The 23,979-nt window shown below is 55.5% G+C and overlaps 1 protein-coding gene across 1 annotated transcript; it reads left to right on the plus strand.

The window, feature by feature from the left end:
* The first annotated feature begins 911 nt into the window (after window positions 1-911).
* Window positions 912-23,679, plus strand: Wnt4 (Wnt family member 4). Its single transcript, XM_051173449.1, has 5 exons — window positions 912-1,142; window positions 13,085-13,320; window positions 19,976-20,107; window positions 20,195-20,337; window positions 20,896-23,679. Exons 1-5 carry the CDS (start codon window positions 1,066-1,068, stop codon window positions 21,361-21,363), a joined length of 1,056 nt encoding a protein of 351 aa, XP_051029406.1. The 5' UTR covers window positions 912-1,065; the 3' UTR covers window positions 21,364-23,679.
* The last annotated feature ends 300 nt before the right edge of the window (window positions 23,680-23,979 follow it).

Genomic DNA, 23,979 nt, shown 5'->3' on the forward strand with positions numbered 1-23,979 from the left:
TCTGTGCCAGACACCAAGCTAAGGGCTGAATCTGCCTGGTGTGAGAGAAGAAATTAAAAAAAAAAAAAAGCGCACAGAAACCCAAGCACAAAGCTAGGATTGGTGCCTGTACTTAAAGGAGACCTCCACAGCCTTCCAGTCCCTAAGTGTAAGGTCTACTCAGAAAGGCGAGGGGTTCACTCAAGACCTTGCTGCCTTGAGCGCGCCAGAACCCAGGGCGATCCAGAAGCAAGGTTTCGGATTCCCGGAGTCTCAGGCCACTGTCCCAAGCTGCCCGAAGCAGGGAGGCCCTTGTCCAGCTCCGGGAAGGCTGGAGGGAGGTGAGCACTAGGGAGGGGCCGGACCGCAGAACGCGGGGGCCTGAGGGCCGGGAGGGGTACGGCGGGGACAGGCGGGCGGCACCGCAGCCTGGTGCGCCCGGAGCGCTAGCGCCTGGGTGCGCGCGAGTGGCAGCCGCGCTCGGGTGGCTCCGCCGGGGTCGACCGGGGATCCCGGCTCCCAGGCGCCGGCGGGGGGCCGCGGGGCGCGGCCAGGGCGGCGCTGCAGTGCCCGCAGCGGCGGGCTGGGGGAGCTGTGCCCGCCCGTCCCTAAGGCCCCGGGCGGGGACCCAGCAGCTGGGTCGCCGCGCCTCTAGCTCTGCCCAACTGGGCGGCGTGCGGCCAGGCGTGCCTGCAGCGGGCTGGGGCTCCGAGCGCGTCAAGGCGCCGAGCCGGGAAGGCCCCCCAGGAGAAGCCCAGTCCCGCGGGCTCAGGCCCGCCCCCGTGGGGGGGGGGTGTCCCGCGCCGCTGGACCCGCCCAGGTAACCCCATCCTCGGCCCGCCCCCGGCCCGCCCCGCCGGCCGCCCGCCCGCCTCCGCCGCTGCCGCCGCATCCCGGCTCTGGGGCGGCGCTGACAGTCGGGTCCGCCGGGCAGCGGGCGCAGCAGCGGGCGGCGCGGCCGGCTGCTCGGAGGCTGAGCCCCGCCGCGCGCCCCGGCCCGGCGCCCCAGCCCGTCCGCGCGGCGCCCACCTGCCGCCCCGACGGGAGCCTCGCGGACGCTGCCCGGGGCCGGGCGCCCGAGACACCATGAGCCCCCGCTCGTGTCTGCGGTCGCTGCGACTCCTTGTCTTCGCCGTGTTCTCGGCCGCCGCGAGCAACTGGCTGTAAGTCGGGCCGGGGACCGGGCGGGTGGGGCGGACCCTCGGGCAGCGGGCACGGGGGCTCCCGGCAGGTGTCTCGGCCGCGAGACCCAAGGCTCGCGCTCCCGCCCGTTCGTTCTACCGGCCACCACCACTGTCCCGGCTCCCCTCTGGAGGTCCCGGGACCCCAGCTGCCCCGGATCAGGCTTCCTGGCCCGGGGCAGCAAGGCTGGCAGCGTCTGCACCCGGACGTGGCCCTGAGTGCTCGAGGGCGCCAGGGGGTGCGAGCGCGGGGCGGTGTCCCCGGAGCGGTGCGGGACGCAATCGGGCAGGCTGACAAGTCGCCGAAGAAGCCCACTATAGGGAAGGAGTCCCGGGCATAATAGCAGGTTAATCCTGAGGAGTCTGGGCGCGAGCTCCCCGCGCCGCGCTGCGGGCTGGGCTGGAGGCGTGCAGGGACCTGTTTCTGCTTGGGGGGCGGGAGCCAGGCATAGAAGGCGAGGACCGGGACGCCGAGCCTCTGAGAGCCCGCAGGCTGGCTCTGGCAGGACCTTGCTGTTCCCTTAGGCAGGAAGAAACTTCTCCCAACCTTTAATAAAGAAGGCGATGGCCCCCATCCACCTCTAAGGGTCTTGCCTGAGAAGGAAGGGGGTGGTAACCACTGGTGACCTGAGTGTTTCTCCTTGACTGGGTCTGCACTCAGGAGGATCCCTGGGAAAGAGGAGGAAAGCTAAGGAGATGGGCCAGTGACTACGAGAACAAGGAACTAGACCTTCGGCTCCTTCATCCCTCCTTGGTGACACTACCCCATGGCCCTGGCTTAACCCTGGCCCCAACTTCTCCAGCCCAGAGCGCTGCTGCCTTCCACTGTGGGCAGCCAGTGGGGAGCCAAGCTCCAGTATTGATCTGAAAAGCATGAGGTGGGAAGGGGGGGGATAGCCAACAGTGTAGCTGGGGTTTCCATGGAGACAGTGGGAAAGGAAAAATTCTCTCTGCATCAAGACCAAAGAACAAATATCTCCCATGAAATTGCCCTGAGTGTCCAATGGCTGTTGCTATGAGGTCATTGTGGCCAGCCAGGGCCCTGTAGACTGGAAAGGAGTGTGTTCGTTGGGGTCAGAGCCACCCAGAGCTTGGGAGACTGAGGTGATATGGAATTCTCCCAGCTGTTCGGAGAGCTAGCGACTCCAAGGCCCAAAGTGGCTGCAGAGCCTTTGTTTTTCTTGGAGTCTTAATTTGATTAACACTTGAGGGGCAGTGGCAGAGTGGACAGAAACCGGGGCAGAGCCACTACCCCCCTCCCGTGGGACCTGGGTGGCAAACTTGGGTTGCCGGAAGGGAACTGCTTTAGACTTGAAGGAGTCTCGGGGTATCTGAAGCTGCCTCTTAGAAAGGCATGAACATCAGGGGAACTAGAAAAGGTTCTGACCTGCCCAGCACCAAGCACTACAAAAAAAGAAAAGAAAAGAAAGACAGAAAGAAAGAAAGAAAGAAAGAAAGAAAGAAAGAAAGAAAGAAGCAGGATCTGAAGTGTGTGAGCCAGGCCTGCAGCAAACACAGAGACAGCTGCCAGGGAAAGGCCCCCGGGAGCTCCTGGCTCTTTAGCTCTCTTTACAAATGAGGAAACTGAGGCCCAGGGAAAGGAGCTACTTACTGACTCAGAGCTGAAGACTGAACCCACATGCTTTGGTCTCCAGACAATGATAATCTACTTCTTGCCTGAGGCTGTCCCGAAGTTGACCCAGTACACCCAGGTGGAATTGCCACCTGCCTCCAGCCATGTCCACCACGCCCTGGTCCCAGCTAGGGAGGCAGGCCCAGCTTCAGGTCTTGCAAAGCATGGGGAATTCCAGAGCTCAGTTCTTGAGCTTTGAGCCTGCACTGTGGGGGGTGGGTGAGGAGGGGAGGCCTGGCGTTGGAGAGGTTGGCAAACCTGTTCTCTGCAACGGTGATGGCTCCTGTTGCCATGCAGCCTGGCTCTAGGCAACCCAGTTCACTCTGTTCCGCCATGAGGGCTTCAAGTCACGGCTCTCTCTACACAACTCAGAGAGGAGTAAAGAAGGGGTTTCCCAGGACCCTACCAAATTAGAGAGGCTCTGAAGCAGAAGAGGCCCCAGGCACACACCCCCAAACTGGGATCACTGCCGTGTATATATAAACACCTCCATCCTCAGCCAGAAACTGGACAAGTCCCTAGGGAAACGGGTGCCAGAGTCTAACCTCCCAGAAGCTTGGGTCTGGGTAAAAAAACACAGGAGAAGCCACAGCCTGAATGGAAAGGACAGCGCGCCTGCTCCAGAGCAGTGGGGAGCTGCTGCTGTGGCAATCACAGAAGGCTGGAGACTGGAGAACAATGACTTAATAACACTCATTACCCACTGCACTCTCTGAATTCTCACTACATCGGAACCCCATCTTACAGATGAGACCACTGAGGGCCACAGAGGTACTTAGCTAGTAAATGGCAGAGCTATCCAATCCAGCCTCCATAAGCAACAACTTTGGGTTGGCAGCTGTCCATATAGGCATGGTGATGGCACTGTGTCCTTTCACGGGTGAGCCAAGGGCCATTGAGATGGCTCAGTGGGTAAAGACACTTGCTGCCAAGTTCCATCCCTAGGACCCACACACATGGTAGGAGAGAATCAACTACCACAAGTTGTCCTCTGATCTCCACATGCATGCACAGAGGTACAAATAAATAAATATAAAAAGGGGATGAGCCAAGCTGTGGGCCTGGCCCCAAGAGGATAGCTGACAGCATATCCCGAGGGTACAAGGCCTGGGTGTCCCTAGAGAGACAGGCTTCCCATCCATGATGGATTGATAGCTGATTGCAGAGTCTGTGCTGTCCAACGGCTCAGGACACTAGCCTGGTGGAGAAGCCAGGTGTCTCTCTGCATGCAGGCGCTGGAGCTGGGAGAGCTATGCAGCCTGAGGCTGGGCAAGCCCAGAGAAGCTGGATGCTGTTGAATAGGCTGATGTTTGGCATCTAGAGCAAAGTGGCAGCTTGTGCGGCTCCCACTGGTGAAGGAGGAATGGGGGAATACACAGTTAGTGGTAGAAAGCCTGTACTTGACCCTCAAAGAACTACCCTGCTATGTCTGAGTCATGCCGGAGCACCAAGGCTGCACCCAGGGGTCAGGGACACTTGGGCTTGGGTCACAGTTCCATGCTTCATTCTGGGTGGCCTTGAATGAGGTATTTCCTCCCTCCTCCCTCTGGGCTTGTTTTGAACCCCAAATGGAAGAACTAGGAAGAGTTGAGGACAGAAAAAGTGAGTTATCTCTACTGTGTGTTTTCCCAGGAAGTGCATTGAGTGGGGTGTTAACCGAACCCATTGAATAAAACAAGAAACCCCTACTGTACTCAAAGTCAGGCCCAAAGAGTGGCTCAGAGCTGGGGCTCCGGGACAAGACATCCCAGGGTTTCTACCCCAGCTCTGCAACTAACGCCCCCCCCCCCAGAGACCTTGCCTGTCATCTGTAAAGTAGTGTTCATGGGTGCACACGGTTCACAGTGGTGTTCAGGAGTAGTAAGCCCATGCATGCAACATGCAAGGCACAAAGCCAGGCATGCTAATAGAGATGGGGGCCCTCCCTGGCAGCTGCTAGAGCCTGGGCACTGCTGTCACTGAGCTGTAGAGCCACGTCTTTGTCTATAGGGATGATGAAAAGAATGGGTACTTAAGCTCCTTTTGTCCCAACCAGTGCTGTCCAGACCCTATAGTTTTACAAAGATAGGAGCCAGGCTGCCCCCTGCCTGTTCTTCAGCCAGGAGATCCAGCCTGGTTTGCGGGCATCCTGATGGCCAGAGGGTTGTTACCAGAAACACACTTCAGTACCCCTGGGGAGAATAAAAAGAGGTGCCAAGTACCTTAGTGGTCCCAAATCCCCACAGGTGGGTATCCCCAAGCCAAGCTCACACATGTCTGTTTGCCCAGCAGGGATGCATGACTCCCCAGGCTACAGGCAAAGTGGGGTGGTGTGACTCAGCAGTCCAGGCATGGGTAGACCAACCAGCCCTATAGGTAAAGAAGTGGCCTGTCTTCCCCAGGAATGTTTCATTGGTCTCCTCCCTCCCCCTGTAAATAGTAAAAGCCGGTGTCCTTGGAGCCTCTCCCATGACAGTCACTAACACACTCTAAGCACTTTACGGTTTATTCTAGGACCCTTCCCCACCCTGGTATTGTGGGTATTTTTTGATAGACACCCTAGGGCATTTAGCAGTATGTGAAGCCTCCTCACTCCTAGAAACCAGGAACACACACTTCACCCCATGCCAGCTGATGACCCAGTATCTACAGACATCACCAAATGGGTCCCACGGGTGAGGCAGGGTCAAGACTCCCTGGCACACCTGGTGAATGGATGTCTTCCCTTCTCTCCCAGAGCAGGGGGGGGCGCTCCAGCCCCCCTCAGAGCTCTAGAAGAATCAGGGCCTTAACCAAGTCCAAGTCTCAAGTTCTGATATAAGTAAAGTAACCACCTCCTACTACATGCGACATGGTTATGTGGCTTCTGATACTTGGGAGGTCATGGCTCTATGACACACATATGTCCCCCTAGTACCTGGCACATACCTGTCAGGTTATGCATGCTCAATGGGTCAGTGAAAGAAGGGCTCAGTCACTGAGGGTTGGTGGCCTGGGCTAGGAATCCCTGTCTATCTCTCTTCACTTTCCTCGGGCTCAGCTGATACTGAAAGTCCCACAGTGGGGCAGATCTGCAGGCTGAACCCTCCCTCACTAGCTAGAGCAGAGCCTCCCAGCCAGCCTGAATCTTTCCCACCCTCCATACAGGGGGAGCAAGACCAGGCTCTGCCTGAGGGGTTTGCACAGGCGGCAGCCGGGACCCAGCTGTCTGCTAGGGTTTGACTTTCTTCCCTCCACCCTGGATTAGCCATTGAGCAACTCATCCAGCATCTGACAAGACGGTGCTCCCCAAACCTGTTGAAACTCGCCCAACTAGGGCCCTGTGGGTGCGCTCGCTCGCCTTTGCACCAAGCCTCTGCCTCTCGTTCCTTCCTGGGGGATGGAAGGGCTCAGGCTGAGCCAGCCAGGCACAGATTGATCAAGGAGCTGCAAGGGTGACAGCACCCGCCTTTGGCCCCACCGGTCACCCCTCCGCTCCCAGCTAGCCTGCAAGAGGTGCTCCTGGTTTGTTCTGCAAGCAGCTGGGAGGCGGAGCTGAGCCAGGACCCACAGTTGCTTCCCAGATTTCCACAAGAGTTGCCAGGTTTTATCTCTGAGTCCCTAGCTGCATCTTCAGTGGTGACTCAGCCAGCCTGAGGGGAAGCTCACTCCCTGCTGTGACCCCGCCAGTCCCCCTTCTCCTGCAGCCCCTCTCTGCCTCCCCCGTTTTCTGGCAAACCTGAAATCAAGCTATGTCTTAGAGGTTCTCCTCCAAGTCAGAACCCCTACAGCTCCTGGAAGGGACTTGATCTTCACAGAGAATAGGAGAGAGGGGAGGAAAAGAGGGAGGACACTTCAGCCCTTGTCCTAGGAAACTTCCTCCCACCCTGACAGCTGGCAGGCAATCTTGGAGGGGCCTGCTTTCTGCAGGGGATTGCTGATGCCTAGGGAACCTCTGACCTGCAGGGATTCTATTCTTGCAGCAGCCCTACAAACCCAGGATGAGATCCCAGGAGTTTCTCTCCCAAAGCTGGACATAGGAGAGCACTCCCTCCTGAGTCATGGGTGCCTCACTGCCCTGGCACCCCCAGCTTTAAGGATGAATCATAGACATCACTGTCAGGGAAGGTCTCAGGGACCCTGAGCTACCATAAAAGGGAGTGGTGGGCTTCGTGCCTTAAAAACATGTTGGGCACCTATCGGCATCAGCACTATCTGTGCTAGACTCGGCGCCTACAGTATATTCATAGTAAAGTTGGAACTCCAGCCAACTTCCTTGCCTTCATCTCAAAACTTGCGGTGGCCAATGAAGAAGAACTAGGGTAAGGGAGGAACCCAGGTTTGCCCAATTGCTTGCTGGGTAGGAATAGAGGTTAAGCAACAGCCCCACTCCCGCAAGATTGGGTTAGACCACAGAGGACCCTGGCTGCAGCCAGTCTGTGCTGAAATTCTCCTTGGGGATTTCCTCATCTCTCTTCACTCCCCATCTCCAGGCTCCTTTGGCCATCCGGGAACCATGTTTCAATGTTTTCAGTGGTCAGGGGACACATGGAGAGTTCTAGTGATCTAGTAAGGAAAACTGGGGAAGGGGTCTCTGCTGCCAAATTAGAGGCAAGGTGAGCTCATGGGGCACCTTACACTTAACACCCACTCACCCCAGGAAGACATCTGATTTGGGGAGAGAAAAATATTTACATCCTTGCAGAGTGTGGGGTCATCCTGGTTCCCATCGTAATGGCTCCCTGTTGGCCCAAGTCAGCTACTTCCTCCTCTAGAAGATGGAATATGGAAATTGAAAGAGGAAACCAGCCCCCTCAATTAGAAGGAGGGACTCAGAGCCCTCAGGAGCAAAATGCTCACTTAAGAGATAGAAGCAGCAGAATCAAGAGTTCAAGGCCAGCCTGGGCTACATGGCACTGTCTTTAAAGAGGGAGGGGATGTAGCATAATGGTAAAATGCTTGCTTAGCATGCACTAGGCCCTAGCTTCAATGCCCTAGATCACATAGATAGATAGATAGATAGATAGATAGATAGATAGATAGATAGATTAGATAAAGTAGATAGATAGAGTAGATAGATAGATGATAGACAGATAAATGATAAATGATAGATAGATGATAGACACATAAGTAGATAGTTGATAGATAAGTAGATAGATAGACAGACAGATAATATCAACAAAGAAGGAAGGGTATACACTGAGTCTTCTGAGCATCACGGGTAAGAGGAGTTGGGGATCCTAGAAATCAGGAAGTGTGGGCCCCAAAGAAGGTCAGCATTTCTCTCCAACTTAGAAAAAAATGGGGTCTTGTCAAGTTGGCCTTGACATTCAGAGTCCTGTCAGGCAGGAGGGAGGCAGGACAGAAGCAGCCCATCTTCCCCACAGAACATCAAGAATGTCTCCCTCCATTGCTGGCCATTCCCTACTGGCTGCCCTCCAAGGTTCCAGCCAGTGTGGTACCTCCTTCTGGTGACTTCAATGACTACAGCAACCACAGATAACACTGCATAACCATAGGAACATTCATTACCTCAACATCCTTCACACTTAATAACACTCTACTACCCCTGCTGTAGATACAAGTCTCTGGAAGGATCTACCCAGGGAAGAATCAGGCCACCTTGCTCAGGTCAGTGTCTGATGACACCGAGTGGTCCTACCCATGGAGCCCCATGCCATCTTTGGAGCCTAAGCAGCCAACTCTCAGGCCAAGGGGTGGGGTTGGCAGAGAGCCTGTTTCAAGTCCTGACCGCCAGTGACCAGCTTGAGTACAAGCCTTGGAGCCTTAGTGCCCTTCTGGAAAGCAGGGTTAAGGGAGGGGATGCCCTACTCTGTGGTGGCATGGCTATGCAGAAGTATCTGACTACTGAGTGATGACAAAGGTGGCAGGTGTGGTCCCCAGGGAGTCTCCATGTTCCCTTGGCACACTTGAACTTACACTGGACACCAGCCCCCAGCTCTTGATCTCCCTGGGGAGACATTTCCTCCACACCACCCTTTGCCCCTGATCCTGGGAGTGAGAGTGGAGAAGGCCCCAACAAAGAGCAGTCGGCACAGAGTCCCACAGAGTCAGCTGGCTACAGCAGAGGGCGCAGTGTGAGGAGGGTGGGAAGGTCCACAGAGGAGGCGAGAAGCCTCCCAGTGCTTTGCCCTGGGTGTGTTTAGTTCATTTTTACCTCCTACAGTAATAACAACTGATCTCCCCATTTTACAGAGGAGCTCATTGAGGCCAAGGCTCCAAGATGTTCACTAACTTGCCTTGAGTGACACAGAGATAGGAGTCCGACCCAGGTTGTTTACTGCATCACCCCACCCCCAACATACTACTTGCCAAGAGGAGAGACAGGGGTCTTGGGACAGGGTCACAGTGGAGGTCAGCACAGCAGCCACTCAAACTGGTTAAAGAAACAGTTTGATTGGTGGGTTATGTAGCGAGTGTCCTGAGAGCAGCACATGCCTCCCACTCCCTAAAATCACTGCCCCAGATGGAATCTGTGGCCCCTTGCTTCCGCCTAGCCGAACGCACTAGCTGAAAGTCACTCTTGCTTATATACTGTTCCCTTCGGGTACCCCCTCCTGCCAACTTGGCCTCCTTTCGCTCTGCTATGGAGGGCACAACTACTCCTGAGGAGGCTCTAAATGTGGCCTGGGCAGGCAGGAAGGCCAAAGGGAGGGGGCAGAGAGGCCCGGGCTGGTGTCCCAGCCCCCACCTGGACACTGTAGGGCCAGGACCAGTGCCACTGACCTGCTTGGCTCCCCACCACGACCGCTCCTTCCCGGCCCCTCTCCTCTAGCGTCCAGGGAGCATAGGGAAGAGCCACAGAGGTGTGGATTAGCCTCTCCAATTTTGTATATTTTGTTTAAAAAAGCAAGCAAACCTGGAAAAGCTTGGGACAAGCCCAGCTAATTTTAGTTTCTAATGAAAACAGCAGGTGGCTGAGAGGATCTGATCTCCCTGGCAGGGCCAGGGCCCTCCGGCCTCCTCGCAGGCTGCAGTCACGGAGGGGAGGGCCTCCTGGGAGGAGCCTGCAGGACCTACAGGCCCCATTCGAGAAACTGGGCACGAGCTGGCCAGCGGCTGCATGCAGCAGGGGCACCCTGGGCTGGTAGGGTAACCTGATCGATGGCACGGCCATGGCTGGAGTCCTGGGTGGCTGGGGCAGCAGGTGGCAAATTGCTAAGCCTATACTCGGCAGCAGCAGGAAGAAGCCTAAACGGTGGCAGCAGAACAGGCTGGGAGAAACAGGGGTGATCAGCCTCAGACAGCCGGTCCAGGGGCAGCCGACACCCATCAGGCCCTGGCTCTGCCTCTCCCAGAAACGGCTGTGCAGTCGATATTTGAGCCCGACCTAGCTCCCAAGTCAGTGAATGGCACACGTGTCTCTGGGGGAAAGGTTGAGCCACTGTAGGGCACTAGGAGGGACCACAAGGCCGCCCCCATTTCTCTCTCACCCGCTCTTCTTTCCCTTATGTACTCTGCCTTGGGGTGGGAGGACATCAGGACAAAGCCCCTTAGATGAGCTGCAAACATTACTAATACCTTCTGTGTGCCATGCCCTGTGAGAGGCCCAGAAAGATGCAGCCTGAGGAGTCAGCTCTCCGGCTGTGCAGCAGGGCAAATTCACAGCCAGAGATGGGGACAGTTGAGAGCCCAGAGCTGTTTGCTGCTAGACAGCTATGGGGCTTACAAGTCTCTTCAGCTCTGCGGGCCTCAGTTTGCTTGGTTCATCTGTGAAGTGAGGTCAGGTACCAGCCAGGCTCCAGGACAAGCATGTGGAGTGAGGACAGGCCAAGGCCACTGAGGACTGGGGTGCCAACCCTCTCTGGCCTATGCCAGCTCTGACACCCGCCAGATAAAGCCCTAGGGTCTCAGAAAGCAGCAGCAGAAGTGGCAAGGCCTCCCATACATGGGAGGGGCAGCTGCTGTGTCAAGTAAAGGCAGGACCAGGAGGTGGACACTGGTGCTGCTGGAAGCAGTTTCTCGTCATCTTCCTGGATGATATCCCAGTGACTCACAGCTATGGCAGCCGGGCAGTGTCCCTGCCACTGTCATTTCAGCCTGTCTCCCTATTACATTCAGAGCCCCAGGGAGGAATGTTCAGTTCCTCGAGTCCATTACTCCCATTTGGTGGCATGGGACCAGCAGGCCCTCTTCTGCCAACAGAAGGAAAACTCCAACTCTGATAGTGGGAAGGGCCTCACAGACGTACCAGCTAGCTCACTTGCCCATAGCCAGCTCCAAGTGGAAGGGGATTTGCCTTTGGTCACAATGGGCTGATGGCTCAGCCAGACCTCCCTACCTGTTCCTTCTGGCCAGAGACTTCAGCCCCTGAATTCGTCCCTTTACCAGAGACTAGGCAGTGCCCGATCCAGCCAGACCTGACCTGCTTAGCTTACAAGGAGGGGAAAAATAAGGTTAGACATGTGCCCCCCAAATCCTGGTGGGAATGGGGTCTCCTTTCTGAGAGTCCTAGCCTGGGTGGGTACAGGAAAATACCTAATGGTAGGTAATGAAAGGACACAGTGGCCACAGAACAGAGTCCTGGCCCACCGCCAGTAGCTGAGCTCTTGGCGCCCCCTGCAGGCCAAGAGTGACTCATGGGTGTGGTTCTGTAGGAGGAACCCCCCCCCCCACGTTGCAAGGGAAGCAAGGAGTACCCAAGTTCACCACTTCCAGATATCCCGTTCTCCTGACCCTTACTCCTTTCCTTTCCTTTCTCCCACCCTCCCTCCTTTCCAAGAGACTTGGGTTCCGATAAGGATTGGCCAGAGTGCCGCCTGCTAGTCTGTGTATATCCCAGGACTTAGGGAGATGACTCAGTCAGCAAAGAGCTTGCTGGGCAAGTGTGAGAACCTGAGTTCGATTCCCAGAACCCATGGAAGAAGCCAGGTCTGTTAGAGAGGCTATGAGGGCTAAGAGGGGCCCTGGAAGACCAGGAATGCATGCCAAGGGAGGTTGGTCTGTCTGGCTTTGACACTCTCCATCTCCCTTGCCCACTGGTGCTGCCAGGGACAGTTCCTAAGATGCACCCAGGTGAGCTAGGTGTGTTAGCACGCCTTGCCATGTTCAACCTCACAATTGCCCTCTGGAACAGAAGCCGTGACTCCAGTATGGATAAGGAAAGCTAGACTCAACCTTACAGCCATAGGACAGGCAGGGGGAGGGGTGGCTTCTCTGAGAGCCAAGGCCACAGTGTAGACAGGAATGCCCTAGGCTGAGCCTCTGGGACTCAGTAGAAAATGTCAGATACCTTTCCAAGACTACTCTCTAGGCTAGTGACTTCCCAGCTGCACCCCAGAATATGCCCAAAGCTGAGAGGACACTGACAATAAGCAGTTGAGGAGCTGGCCCAGGCACCTGTTCTCTCTGTAACCCCATAGGTGCTCCCAGCACAGTCAGATTCAAGAAATAACCTTAATCTGACCCAGGGGCCTGACCAGCAAAACTTGGATGCTATGTGCACATCTCTAGAGATGTGAAAATAGTAGCTGCTGACCAAGCTGTCAATCCCTAAGTCACACAAAGGCTAGCAAAGGCTATGACGTCAAACAAAAAGCAAGTTCTACCTCTCACCAGCTGTGAACCTTGGACACAAGGCAGCAACCTGTCTTTGCCTCCATCTTCTTCACTTTCAAATGGAGGAGGGAGGCTCTTGCAGGGGACGTGGCTCAGTTAATAGAGGATCTGCCTAGCACAAGGCCCCAGCACCATGGAAACCAGGTGTGATGGTGCATGCCTGTAATTGGGGAGGTGGATCAGATGTTCAAGGTTATCCTTGGCTACATAAAAAAGTAGGAAAAAATTAAAGGGTGGCTATCTCCTTAGGCACACCCAAGGTCAACCTCTAACCTTGCAGGGATATGCACACAAATATACCCCACATACACACATACACACACACACACACACACACACATACACATGCACGCACAAACTCATGTACACACCCCACACACACACACACTCAACCAACCAATATTTAAAAAAAAAAAAGGGAGACTCATTGACTAGCTGACAGGACTAAATGAAATAATGTAAAGTGCTTTGCCCTGGTCTAACTAGGTTCCATAACTTAACTCTTATTACAGTAAAACTTTTCCATATAAGACTTTCTATGTGCTTTCCAAATTGGTCATTCCTCCATTCAGTAAACATTCCCCCCTTCTGCTTCAAGCCCCATGTCAGGCTTCACATAGTACTAGTCTGAGAGCTGTGGGAGACAGGCTTGTCCCCAGACCAGGAGATGAGGCAGCCCCCCAAAACCCTGAGTACAGAAAGAGAAAATCGGGCACCAGGCCGGCTGTGCATCACATCCAACCTCTGTCCCCAGGTACCTGGCCAAGCTGTCATCAGTGGGCAGCATCTCCGAAGAGGAGACGTGCGAGAAGCTCAAAGGCCTGATTCAGAGGCAGGTGCAGATGTGCAAGCGGAACCTAGAGGTGATGGACTCAGTGCGCCGGGGCGCCCAGCTGGCCATCGAGGAGTGCCAATACCAGTTCCGGAATCGACGTTGGAACTGCTCCACATTAGACTCCCTGCCTGTCTTCGGGAAGGTGGTGACACAAGGTGAGGAGGGCATTCTGGGGGCATGAGTTGTCTGTGTGCAGCCCAGGTGCCTGGGGAATTACACTTCTAGGGCCAGGAGCATCTAAGGGGGGTTGGGGGGCCAGAAGCAGCACAGGGCCTGAGCAAGGGCATAAAGAGTGCAATTGAGGGCACTAGGGAGGGGATGACTCAGGAGGAGGCCAGACAGTGCTCTGTGATCACAACACACTCTAAAGCGCAGTTGGTCCAGTATAAGCTGGAGTGGCCCTTGTTTTCCAGAGGGAGAAACCAAGGCTCTAAGAAGAGACAGGGCTAACCTGCCCCAGGCTCTTCAAGGACTAGAGTCAGGCTTCAACCTGGGGTGTTCTGCTCACTTTTGCACCTGGCCTTGGAACCCATTTGTGAACTTATACACATGACAGGGCTGGGGAACAGCTCTAGTGTGGCCGGCTCCTGTCCCATAGGGCTCACAGTCCATTAGGGACCAGACCGTCCACAGCAGCACAACACAGGCAGCTCATATACCTGCAGCACTGACCATGGGCCGGGCACTATTGTAAGGAACACATCATCTAACTCATCCGCTTCTGAGTCTCGCCTCCATGTAGCAACAGCAGAACTGGAGGCATAGAGCAGTTAAATGATTTGCCTGGGGTCACAGAACTAGGGAATGGCAGGATCTGAACGTGTGCCCAGGCGGGGTCTGCACTGTCACGACCAATAAACCCAAGAGCGTCTCCCCTGGCCAATACTGGGTGCTTGGGAAGGCTTTCCCAAGGAGACTGGGAACCTGAGAGGGTATTAAGCTAAATGCAGGTGATCCAGGGCCCAGCAGAGGTTCTGTGGCACTGGAAGGTTCTGAGTCACCAAGATCAAACCCCTATCCTCAGTGGGAATGCTGAAAGGCAGCTGCCTTTCTGCCTCCTGAGCACGAAGCTGACATGTCTAAGCCACCCAGTCGGCAGGGCTCTATGACTCGCTCAAGCTGCAGGAAGAGGTTGCCGGGGCCAACCTTTGTCTTGGCACCTGTGGGCCTGGACAGCCCCGGCTGCTGGGCTCGTGGCAGAGCATTTGGATGCTGTTGGAAACCAACTGTGATTGAAATCTGGAAGCCATTCTCCTGGGAGCTGGCAGGGGCCGGCGGGCATGAGCGCATTTGGCATTGCTGAACTGTGCTGTTCTGAGAAAGACAGCTACCCAACGAGCAGTACAGTGGTGACGGCTCATAGCGGGCATGGCACTGCTGCCCATGGCCCAGAGATGCACTGGGGAGGCCCCAGAGCCAGCTTTCCTATGGAGGCTGCTCTCAGGAGCCCCTGTCACACAGTGGGTGTTCAAAGTATCCTCTAGAGCAATGATTCTCCTAATTCTAATTCCTAATGCCGTGACCCTTTAACACCATTCCTTGTGTTGTGGTGGCCACCCACCATAAATTTATTTCATTGCTACTTCATAACTGCAATCTTGCTAATTTATAAATCTTGATGTAAATATCTGGTATGCAGGATATCAGATAGGTGATCCCAAAGGGGCCGCGACCCACAGGTTGAGAACAGCTGCTCTAAAGAGACTGACAGATAGATCATCAAAGTTTCCTATGATGGGCTGTTACATGCTGTGTCCTCCTCCCCAAAATGCCCAACCATCTCTCCACTAGCTAAGTGGCCCCTAGCAGGCCCCTCCTTCCTTCTGCCCCAGTCATTCCCTCCAGGATCTATGCCTCTTTGGTGTTGTTTCTTTGAAGATATTGTCTTATTAGGTAACACAGGCAGGCTAGCCTTGAACTTGCTATGTAGCCCAGGCTGGTCTTGAACTTGGCAGTCCTTTTGCCTCTGCCTCCTGAGTGCTGGGATGACTTAACAGGTCTAAACCAGGCTCTATATTCTTTAAAGGGGGTATATTTTTATATGTTTTGTTGTTTTGATTGCATGTTTTTATTAAAAAAATAAGTTTCAGGGTGATTCCTACATGTTCATTATTAGAGTCACTGGACATTTTAATATAGTTGATTCGCTACTATGTATCTACATTTTTTTATGGAAACCATGTATGCTCACACTGCTTCTGTATACCTTCACACTGAAATATAACAATTCCCCACCCATGCTCCCTTTACCCATCACTGCATCCCTAAGTACCTGTCCCCTGGCACACTTCCAAACCTTGCATGGAGAAGTCAGTAGATGTCTGCTGGTGATGGGCAGCAAATCAAGACAAGGACTTGAAAGGACAAGGAAAGGGAGGCATGATCAGTGAGTGCCAGCCTGAAGCTAGGAAGGACTTGAGGACCCTGTGGAATAGTAGTCTGCCTTTCTCACTTGTGGGCAGGAACCAAGGGGGGACAACCCAAGAACCCTGCCGGGCCAAATGGAAGCTGTTCTAGAGTTCTACAGTCCAAGTGGCCTGTTCAAGCATCCTGTCCCCTTGGAGCTAAGTCAAGGCACCCTAAGACCAGGCCAGTCACAACAGGCAGACACTAGCTTTGTCTGGGGGACACATCTGAGCCCATCCCACAAACCCACCTCCCTCCATTTTATGTCTGGTTTTCTTCACTAGTAAGACTGCTCTTGGAACACTCTTACCTGGTCAGTCTCCACTGAGCCGGTGGGGCAGGGCACGACTCATTGCTGGGAGCACAGGGCTGGCTCTGGAGGCCCATGAGTTGAAGGACAGCAGAGACTGGCAAACCTAGCGCAGACGACTTCATTCCTCCGGGTCCTTTCTGGTCTCGGGCATAACTCTCAGGGCTATTGCTGACATTCAGTGGCATGTGCAGTGACTAGTTCATGTAAACCCTGACCTGAGAACACGCCAGCCTCACAGGGGCATCACAGTCACTTCAGAAGTGACTGCCAGTCTGGAAGGCCTCTTGCCCCAACTCTCAGGAGGGGGACTCAGTGGGTGTCTGCATATATGAGTTACCTGGTTGGGGCAGTGACCTCAGGGATACAAGGGGACAGAAAAGATCCCCTTTTGGGTCCAGACTGTAGCCAGTGAGGAAAGGAGGGTTGTTTGCTGGCCTATCCTGTGCTATCTAGCCCAGCTCATCCTCACGACAGCTCTGAGTTTATGTCACTCCCAAGTCACAGCTGAGAAGTTTGAAGGAGCCAAGGGTGGTGGTGACCCAGATCCTGCCCTGCCAGCTGTGAGAACTTGGGCAAGGTCTGTGCCCTCTCTATAACTTGGTGTCCTTCCTAGAAAGTGAGGACAAACCCAGGGCCCACCTGCTGAGATATCTGGAGCTGTGCCATTCCCTGGCCTCCATGGGGACACCCACCTCATGCCCAAAGGTCACCACACCCAGGGCTTCCTCGCCAACCCAGCTCAACCTCAGCCAGTTCCTTCCCCAGTTCCAGCTCCTTTCTGCTGGATTGGCTTCCCTCCCGCCATCTGGGGAGATGTCACTGTGACGTGCTCCCAGGCCTTGAGTCAGACAGGCTCCAATCCAGTTCCCATTCTGCATTTGCTGCTGAAGAACTCTGGCAAGCCTTATGTTTTCAAGGGATCAATAAGATTGCTCTGAGTCCTGGTCAGCACACAGAAAGACCATGTGGTCCTCAGAAATAACGACTAGTGGACCTATATCATCACTTTGAACCCCTAGCCCCAGGCAGCTTCCCCCCTCAGAAAAGATGGCATTGAGGCCAGACCCATGGGACCAGGATTTGGGGTACTCTGGGAAGAAAAACATCAGAAGTGAGTTGTGGGTTTGGAAAGGGTAGATGGCAGGGGAGAGAGGGGTGAAGGCAGCAGGGTGGGCACTAGAGTTATGCCTTCTCCTGGCCCAGGATAGGAGCAGGCAAAGATGCCTCCCTTCTGCAACTACAATGCGGTCATGGTGAAGTATCTACCACCTCCCCAGGACACCCCACCTCCCCAGGACACCCCACCTCCCCAGGACACCCCACCCCCCCAGAACACCCCACCTCCCCAGGACACCCCACCCCCCAGGACACCCCACCCCCCCAGGACACCCCACCCCCCAGGACACCCCACCTCCCCAGGACACCCCACCCCCCAGGACACCCCACCCCCCCACCCCCCCAGGACACCCCACCCCACCCACGATGCCCCACCCCCCAGGACACCCCCCCAGGACGCCCCACCCCCCCACCCCCCAGGACACCCCACCTCCCCAGGACACCCCACCCCCCAGGACACCCACCCCCCCCCAGGACGCCCCACCCCCCAGGACGCCCCACCCCCCAGGACGCCCCCACCCCCCAGGACGCCCCCACCCCCCCAGGACGCCCCACCCCCCAGGACGCCCCACCCCCCAGGACGCCCCCACCCCCCAGGACGCCCCACCCCCAGGACGCCCCCACCCCCCAGGACGCCCCACCCCCCAGGACGCCCCCACCCCCCAGGACGCCCCCACCCCCAGGACGCCCCACCCCCCAGGACGCCCCCACCCCCAGGACGCCCCCACCCCCCCCACCCCCCAGGACACCCCACCCCCCCAGGACGCCCCCACCCCCCAGGACGCCCCACCCCCCAGGACGCCCCCCCCCCACCACAGCACTCCCAGCCCCACTACAATGTACTTCTGAGGAAATCAGGCCCTGGCGTGTCCTCCTTCAGAGAACAAGGCTCCAGCCTGGGTACCTGGAAAGCCATAGGGGCCATACTACTGAAGCCAAATGGCTGGAACCCAGGGTCAGTAAGAAAAGAATGAGTTCAAGTTCTGGCTACTCCACATCCTAGCTGGGTAACATTGGACGAGCTGCCTCACCGCTTAGTACCACGATTCCCTTGTGTAAAATGAGGACATACATCTATTCCTATCATATTGTGGAAAGCACCTCGGCTAATGGACTGAGTGCTCGGACAATGCCCACACACAGTAGGCTCTCTGCACACAGTAGGCTGTCTGTGAGGTGGAGCTTTGGTTCAAAGGGTCTTGGAGAGCTTCTTCCTTCAGTCACACAGAAAATGAAGACATGGTGACAGATGTTTAGAGAATGAGGCAGTGGTCTCTTGAGCAACCCCATCGGGAGACTAGTATCCCCAAGACCACTGGCACTAGGGGGCGGAGGTGAATAAGAGCCAGAAGGCAAGGACTGCCCAAGCAGCTAAAGAAACAAAGGGACCTCCCAGGGCAGAGGGCTCAGGCCGCCCTCCAGGCCCATCAGCCCTACCTTCTGGGACTTCCCTTCCCCCTTGGTCTTTGGGGCAAAGATTTGTGCTGGTTCAGGCCTGGAAATACCAGAAATACCAGAAACTGAAGTTGTCTCTCTTTGGGCGGCCACAGCATAAAACCAACCAACATGAGCCTGCTATTAACCTCAATTAGCTTGGAGAAGATTCCATCCCAGACTGTTGAAGCTCCAATGCTCCAGCCAAGCCCCTCAATGAAGGCCCAAAATGGCCAAGCAGAGAGTGGGTAGTGGAAAGGAACCGTGGGTGGTACTCCCCGCTCAAGGACTGTACCGAGAACAGGGTGTCCTGAGTGTTGGGGGCTGAGCTGCCTCCTGCTCCAGAGCCCAGGCTGGGCTGCCTCTGTCCACAGTGAGCACAGTGGAGGTGACTGTTCTCATCTGACCATGGTGACTGCTCCCCAGGGCAGCTGGGAGCACAGGCCTGGGTGTCGCAGAGGTAATTGCCAACCATGGGGCCAAAGCCTGCCCCCACCACTCTTGTGGACACAGACCCTGCATCAAGAGACAGAGGGACAGTCACAGCACACAGAGGCCCTCACAGGGTCTCGGATAGGAGCAAGACCCACGGTCTGGTCACACACCCAGCCAGCATGCGCGCTAGGCTCACACACTGCCCCAGCTCACCCCGAGAAGAGTCTCCACAGCAGCTACACCCCCAGGCATAGTTCCTAGGAGGATAAAAACATCTATTCAGGCAGGGGAGGAGGGCTGTCACCAAAATAGAATTGCTGAGCAGCCATGGGCAGGAGATGTAACCACTGCACAGGCGGGCAGACCTGTGACTGCACACTCGGCTCCCACCACCTCCTGGCTGTGGGACTGGGACAAGTACTCTCCCCCCCCCCCAGGAACCTGCTGGCTAGTCTCTGGACACTGGGGACAGATCAAGCTGGCAGGGGCAGAGGGCTTATGAACAATAACCCCCACCCCCGGTCAGCAGGAGGGGCTCAGTGCTAGGAGCTGCCAATACTATAGTTTGCTCTTCAAGTCTCAAGGAAGCATATGAGAGCCCCAGGCCCGGCCTCCAAGAGAGAGCTCAGTCAGGGTCACAAGGGGGAACTTAAAGCCCACTGAATAATTCTGTGTGCCTGTGCCCCTTCACGGCACTGCAGTCATCTCGATTCCCCAGACTGTCACAATCGCACGACTATGGCTTGCCTTGTGGAGGAGACTGTGAGAACAGCTGAATGATCGGGCCGTGAAGCCAGGCTGTCTGCTGGCTCAGCCATGTGCTGTGTGACAAGCGGCCAAGCCTCTGTAAAATATGGGGATGACCATAGCTCTTCCCTCACTGGGCTGCTGGGAGGAGGCGCTGATCCTCACGTGTGAAAGAGGTTCAGCTACTGGTGTGCTGAAAACAAGGAGCCGCTGTGTCCTTGGCACACAGGCTTTCCTCCTGCCTTGTCCCTCCTTGGTGTCCAGCATTCGGCAGCCCTCATACACATCTTCCTTTACTTAAAGAAAGTAGAGATGCGGTGCCCTAGGACCTAGCCCTTCTCTCCCTCTGCCTTGCACAGGGACTCGGGAAGCGGCCTTTGTGTACGCCATCTCTTCAGCAGGTGTGGCCTTTGCGGTGACAAGGGCATGCAGCAGTGGAGAGCTGGAAAAGTGTGGCTGTGACCGGACAGTGCATGGGGTCAGCCCACAGGGTAAGCACAGATGTTCAAATGGGAGGGCGGGGGCCTAGCCCCAGGCCCAAACTCACCCCAGCCCTCCCCGTGCCCTCCATACCCCAGGGTTCCAGTGGTCAGGATGCTCGGACAACATCGCCTATGGCGTAGCCTTCTCACAGTCCTTTGTGGATGTACGGGAGAGAAGCAAGGGGGCCTCCTCCAGCAGGGCGCTCATGAACCTTCACAACAACGAGGCCGGCAGGAAGGTAGAGTGGCATCAATCCCATTGGCATTGGGATAGGACTGTATGGGCAGGGTCCCTCAAATAGCTCCATGGCTACTCTGGAAAGGCCCATGTCACCAGGCACCTCTGTAGGCCAAGGACTGGTAGTGTGGGGGCAGATGTTATACAGCAGTGTAAGTGACCTTGTCCATACATATCTGACTGGGTCCAGTCCTGTCTCAGGCTCTGTGACAAGCAGATCTGGGATTTGGACCCTCCCGTCCACCCACATACCTGTGACACTATCTGACTTCCTGATGTCTACTTCCAAGGTCCCTTCCAAGACCCTGCCAGGTCACTCGTCACTCACACAAATGCTTCCTTTACTTTGTGGCCTCCAGCAACTCCAAGTACCCCAAGTACAGGGACAGCATCTCATTGGTCTGTTCGCAACACTGCTCGCAGCTCAGCATAGTATCCAGGAGGCACAACAGTGAACCCCTTGAGTCTGCATCAGCCTTGGGGTCCATGTGTTGGCCCCCAGGGGTCCCTCCCCCACCTCCACTGTCCCTGATCACCCCTCTCGTCTCCTCCCTGGCAGGCCATCTTGACACACATGCGGGTGGAATGCAAGTGCCATGGGGTGTCAGGCTCCTGCGAGGTGAAGACATGCTGGCGAGCCGTACCGCCCTTCCGCCAGGTGGGCCACGCACTGAAGGAGAAGTTTGATGGTGCCACTGAGGTAGAGCCACGTCGCGTGGGCTCCTCCCGGGCACTGGTACCACGGAATGCACAGTTCAAGCCACACACAGATGAGGACCTGGTGTACCTGGAACCCAGTCCAGACTTCTGCGAGCAGGACATGCGCAGTGGTGTGCTGGGCACCCGGGGCCGCACATGCAACAAGACATCCAAGGCCATCGACGGCTGTGAGCTGCTGTGCTGCGGCCGTGGCTTCCACACAGCACAGGTGGAGCTGGCGGAGCGCTGCGGCTGCAGGTTTCACTGGTGCTGCTTCGTCAAGTGCCGACAGTGCCAGCGACTCGTGGAGATGCACACGTGCCGGTGACTGCGCCCACCTGTGCCCAGCATCACCTGTGTGGCCCAGGGAAGGCCAATAATTTAAACAGTCTCCCACCGCCTACCCCAAGAGATACTGGTTGTATTTTTGGTTTTGGTTTGGTTTTTGGGTCCTCAAGTTATTTATTGCCAAGAATAGGCAGGCAACCCCAAGGGCGCCAACCAGGGCCTCCCCAAGCCTGAGCCTTTGTGTGTGGCTGCCACTGACCAAAGGGACTTTTGTTTATGCCTCTGGCTGTCCACATTGACCACTGCTGACTACTCACTCAGCTGTTGTCGGTGTCTATTTTTCTACATGTAGACTAAAAAGTGGGTAACAGGGAGTGACTGTGGACCCACCTTCCAGGGAAACAGATGGCCCTATGGCAGGGACAGCAGCTTCTATCTTGGTGGAGTTTCTATCACCGGCAATAAAGGAGCTTGTGCCTCTGCATCCCCGAATACACAGGGACGGCTGCCTGATAATGAACCTGGTAGCCCTGGCTCTTAAGGTCCCTAGAAAGGGAAGGGACAGGTACAGGTCAAAGGCTAAGTGCTCCTCTCAGCCCTCACATGAACAGCGAGATTGCAGGCAGGCACACAGATGAAAGGGGGCAAGAATGGCCACCTGAGGCCAGCCTGCCTCAGTCTCCTGCTGGGAAAGGGAAACTGCCCCTACTCCTAGACCCTCCTAGACAGGGTAAGGCCATCACCCTGGATCAGGTCCTAGCTTGGGCCTAGCAAGTCACATACCCATGAGTCACCCTCACGACACACAGAGAGACAATTAGGGACTGTGCAGAGATTCCCGCCCTACGATATCTCACTCACTTAACAAAATGTATTGAGCAAACACTATGCCCCAGGCCCTGTCCTGGGCTATCTCCCTTGGTGACCACGTACGTCCTGGGAACAAACAGAGGCACATGCCCTCTTTACAGCAGGTAGTCATGCCTGTCAGCGCCCCAAGACCTTGGCAGAGGCAGGGCCAGGCTCCTCCTTAGTCCCTGTATCCAGTGGCAGAGATACATAGGCCTCTTTGGCCCTAAGCAATGGGACAGGGGCTCCGGCTAGAAATAAAGGTACAGGCAGGCAGTAGAAGCCAGAGACCACAGGTGGGGCTGGGGCCCACATGGTTGCAGCGGGATAAAGGCACCTCCATCCCCAGGACCTCGGCCCTAAGGCCTTGAGTACAGTAAGGACAAAAGATTCCCCAAGGAACATCATCGGTAGCTGGTGCCTGGCCCATTGCACCAGCCAAACTGTCAAATATCTACCAAGTGTTCTGCACACAAGACACACAGAGACCCAACTCCTTCTCAGTGGGTGACCAATCCTCAGAGGAATTTCCCAGCATGGTCTCCAAGTTGCTCCCATGTTCAGGACTCCAGGTTTGATGTCTGCAGCTCTGAGATCCCCCTTGGGACTCTGAAATCCCAAGCTCTTTGCTATTGGGTGGTGTGAACACGAAACCCAGGATTCCGAATATGGGCTCAGGCCTGCACAAACTCTCCTCTGGGTCTGTGGTTTGTGTCTCCTAGCGTTGGCTCCCTCACAAAGAGGGTCAACACCCTTGGCCCCCATCCAAAGCTCTATGCTCACTATCCATCTGAAGAGGCAGCCAAAACCAAGTGAGATACTGGATAACCTTGGGCAGGCTGCCTCTGATGCGGATGAAAGCTGAGCTGACCAAGGGTCCCCACAGCTGCCCAGCTCCTCTGGCAGACGTAGTTCAGCACCAGGGAAGATAGGACCCTCTCGACAGAACCAGGCCCCCAGACAAAGGAAGCAGGGGAGCTGTCCCTCAGACAATGCTGAGCCAGGAACTCCATCCAGCGGTAGTGGGGTCCAGACTGCTTACTCATTTGATGGACACTGCCCCAAGAAGGGAGGTACCTAGTTCCCCTAAGATGATCCTCCCGGTGTTCTGCAGGCTGTGACCAGGTGAATCAGACCACAGGCTCGAACCACTGCCAACACCAAAGGAATCCACAGCCACAGAAAAAGAGCGTCGTTGGACCTGTCCAGCTCCAATCTGTCTCAAATGCAGAGCTGGCAGAGGGCTGATATAGCTTGCCACACTTGGATCACAAAGGACCCAGGAAATTGGCCAGGTCCGCATCCTACCTGAACCACTCTCCACTGTTCTTGTCACAAGGCAAAAGTGGTATTCCTCCAAGGCCAGGGCTGGATAAACCCCAGCTCTGGATGCTGCTACCCTACTCTGCTGCCCCACCCCATCCTCCAGTTTTTATATGAGGCTCCTTGGCATTGTGACATCCCCATGGCATAGTCTGAGATGCACGATAAAATGGTTATTTCTTTATCTGGCAATTGTAGCTGTGACTTTTTTTTTTTTTTAAATAGAATAGGGAGAAGACTTCAAGAAGGATGTGGATAAAACAGGTACTACTTGCTAAGTAGTTATTAAGTGAATTCTAAGTATAAGAATACCCCACCCTTGTCTTTTTATTTCTGAACTAGTCAAGGCCCACCAGACCCATCTATATGTATCTGAAATCAGGCATCAATGGCACTACACTTCACTAAGTCATGACCAGTTATGTAAACTTTGCCCTGACTGAATTGATCATCCCTTTCAAGTGTTTGTGTGGGTTTAGGGACT

Source organism: Phodopus roborovskii, unplaced genomic scaffold, assembly GCF_943737965.1.
Source record: "Phodopus roborovskii unplaced genomic scaffold, PHOROB, whole genome shotgun sequence".
NCBI lineage: Eukaryota > Metazoa > Chordata > Mammalia > Rodentia > Cricetidae > Phodopus > Phodopus roborovskii.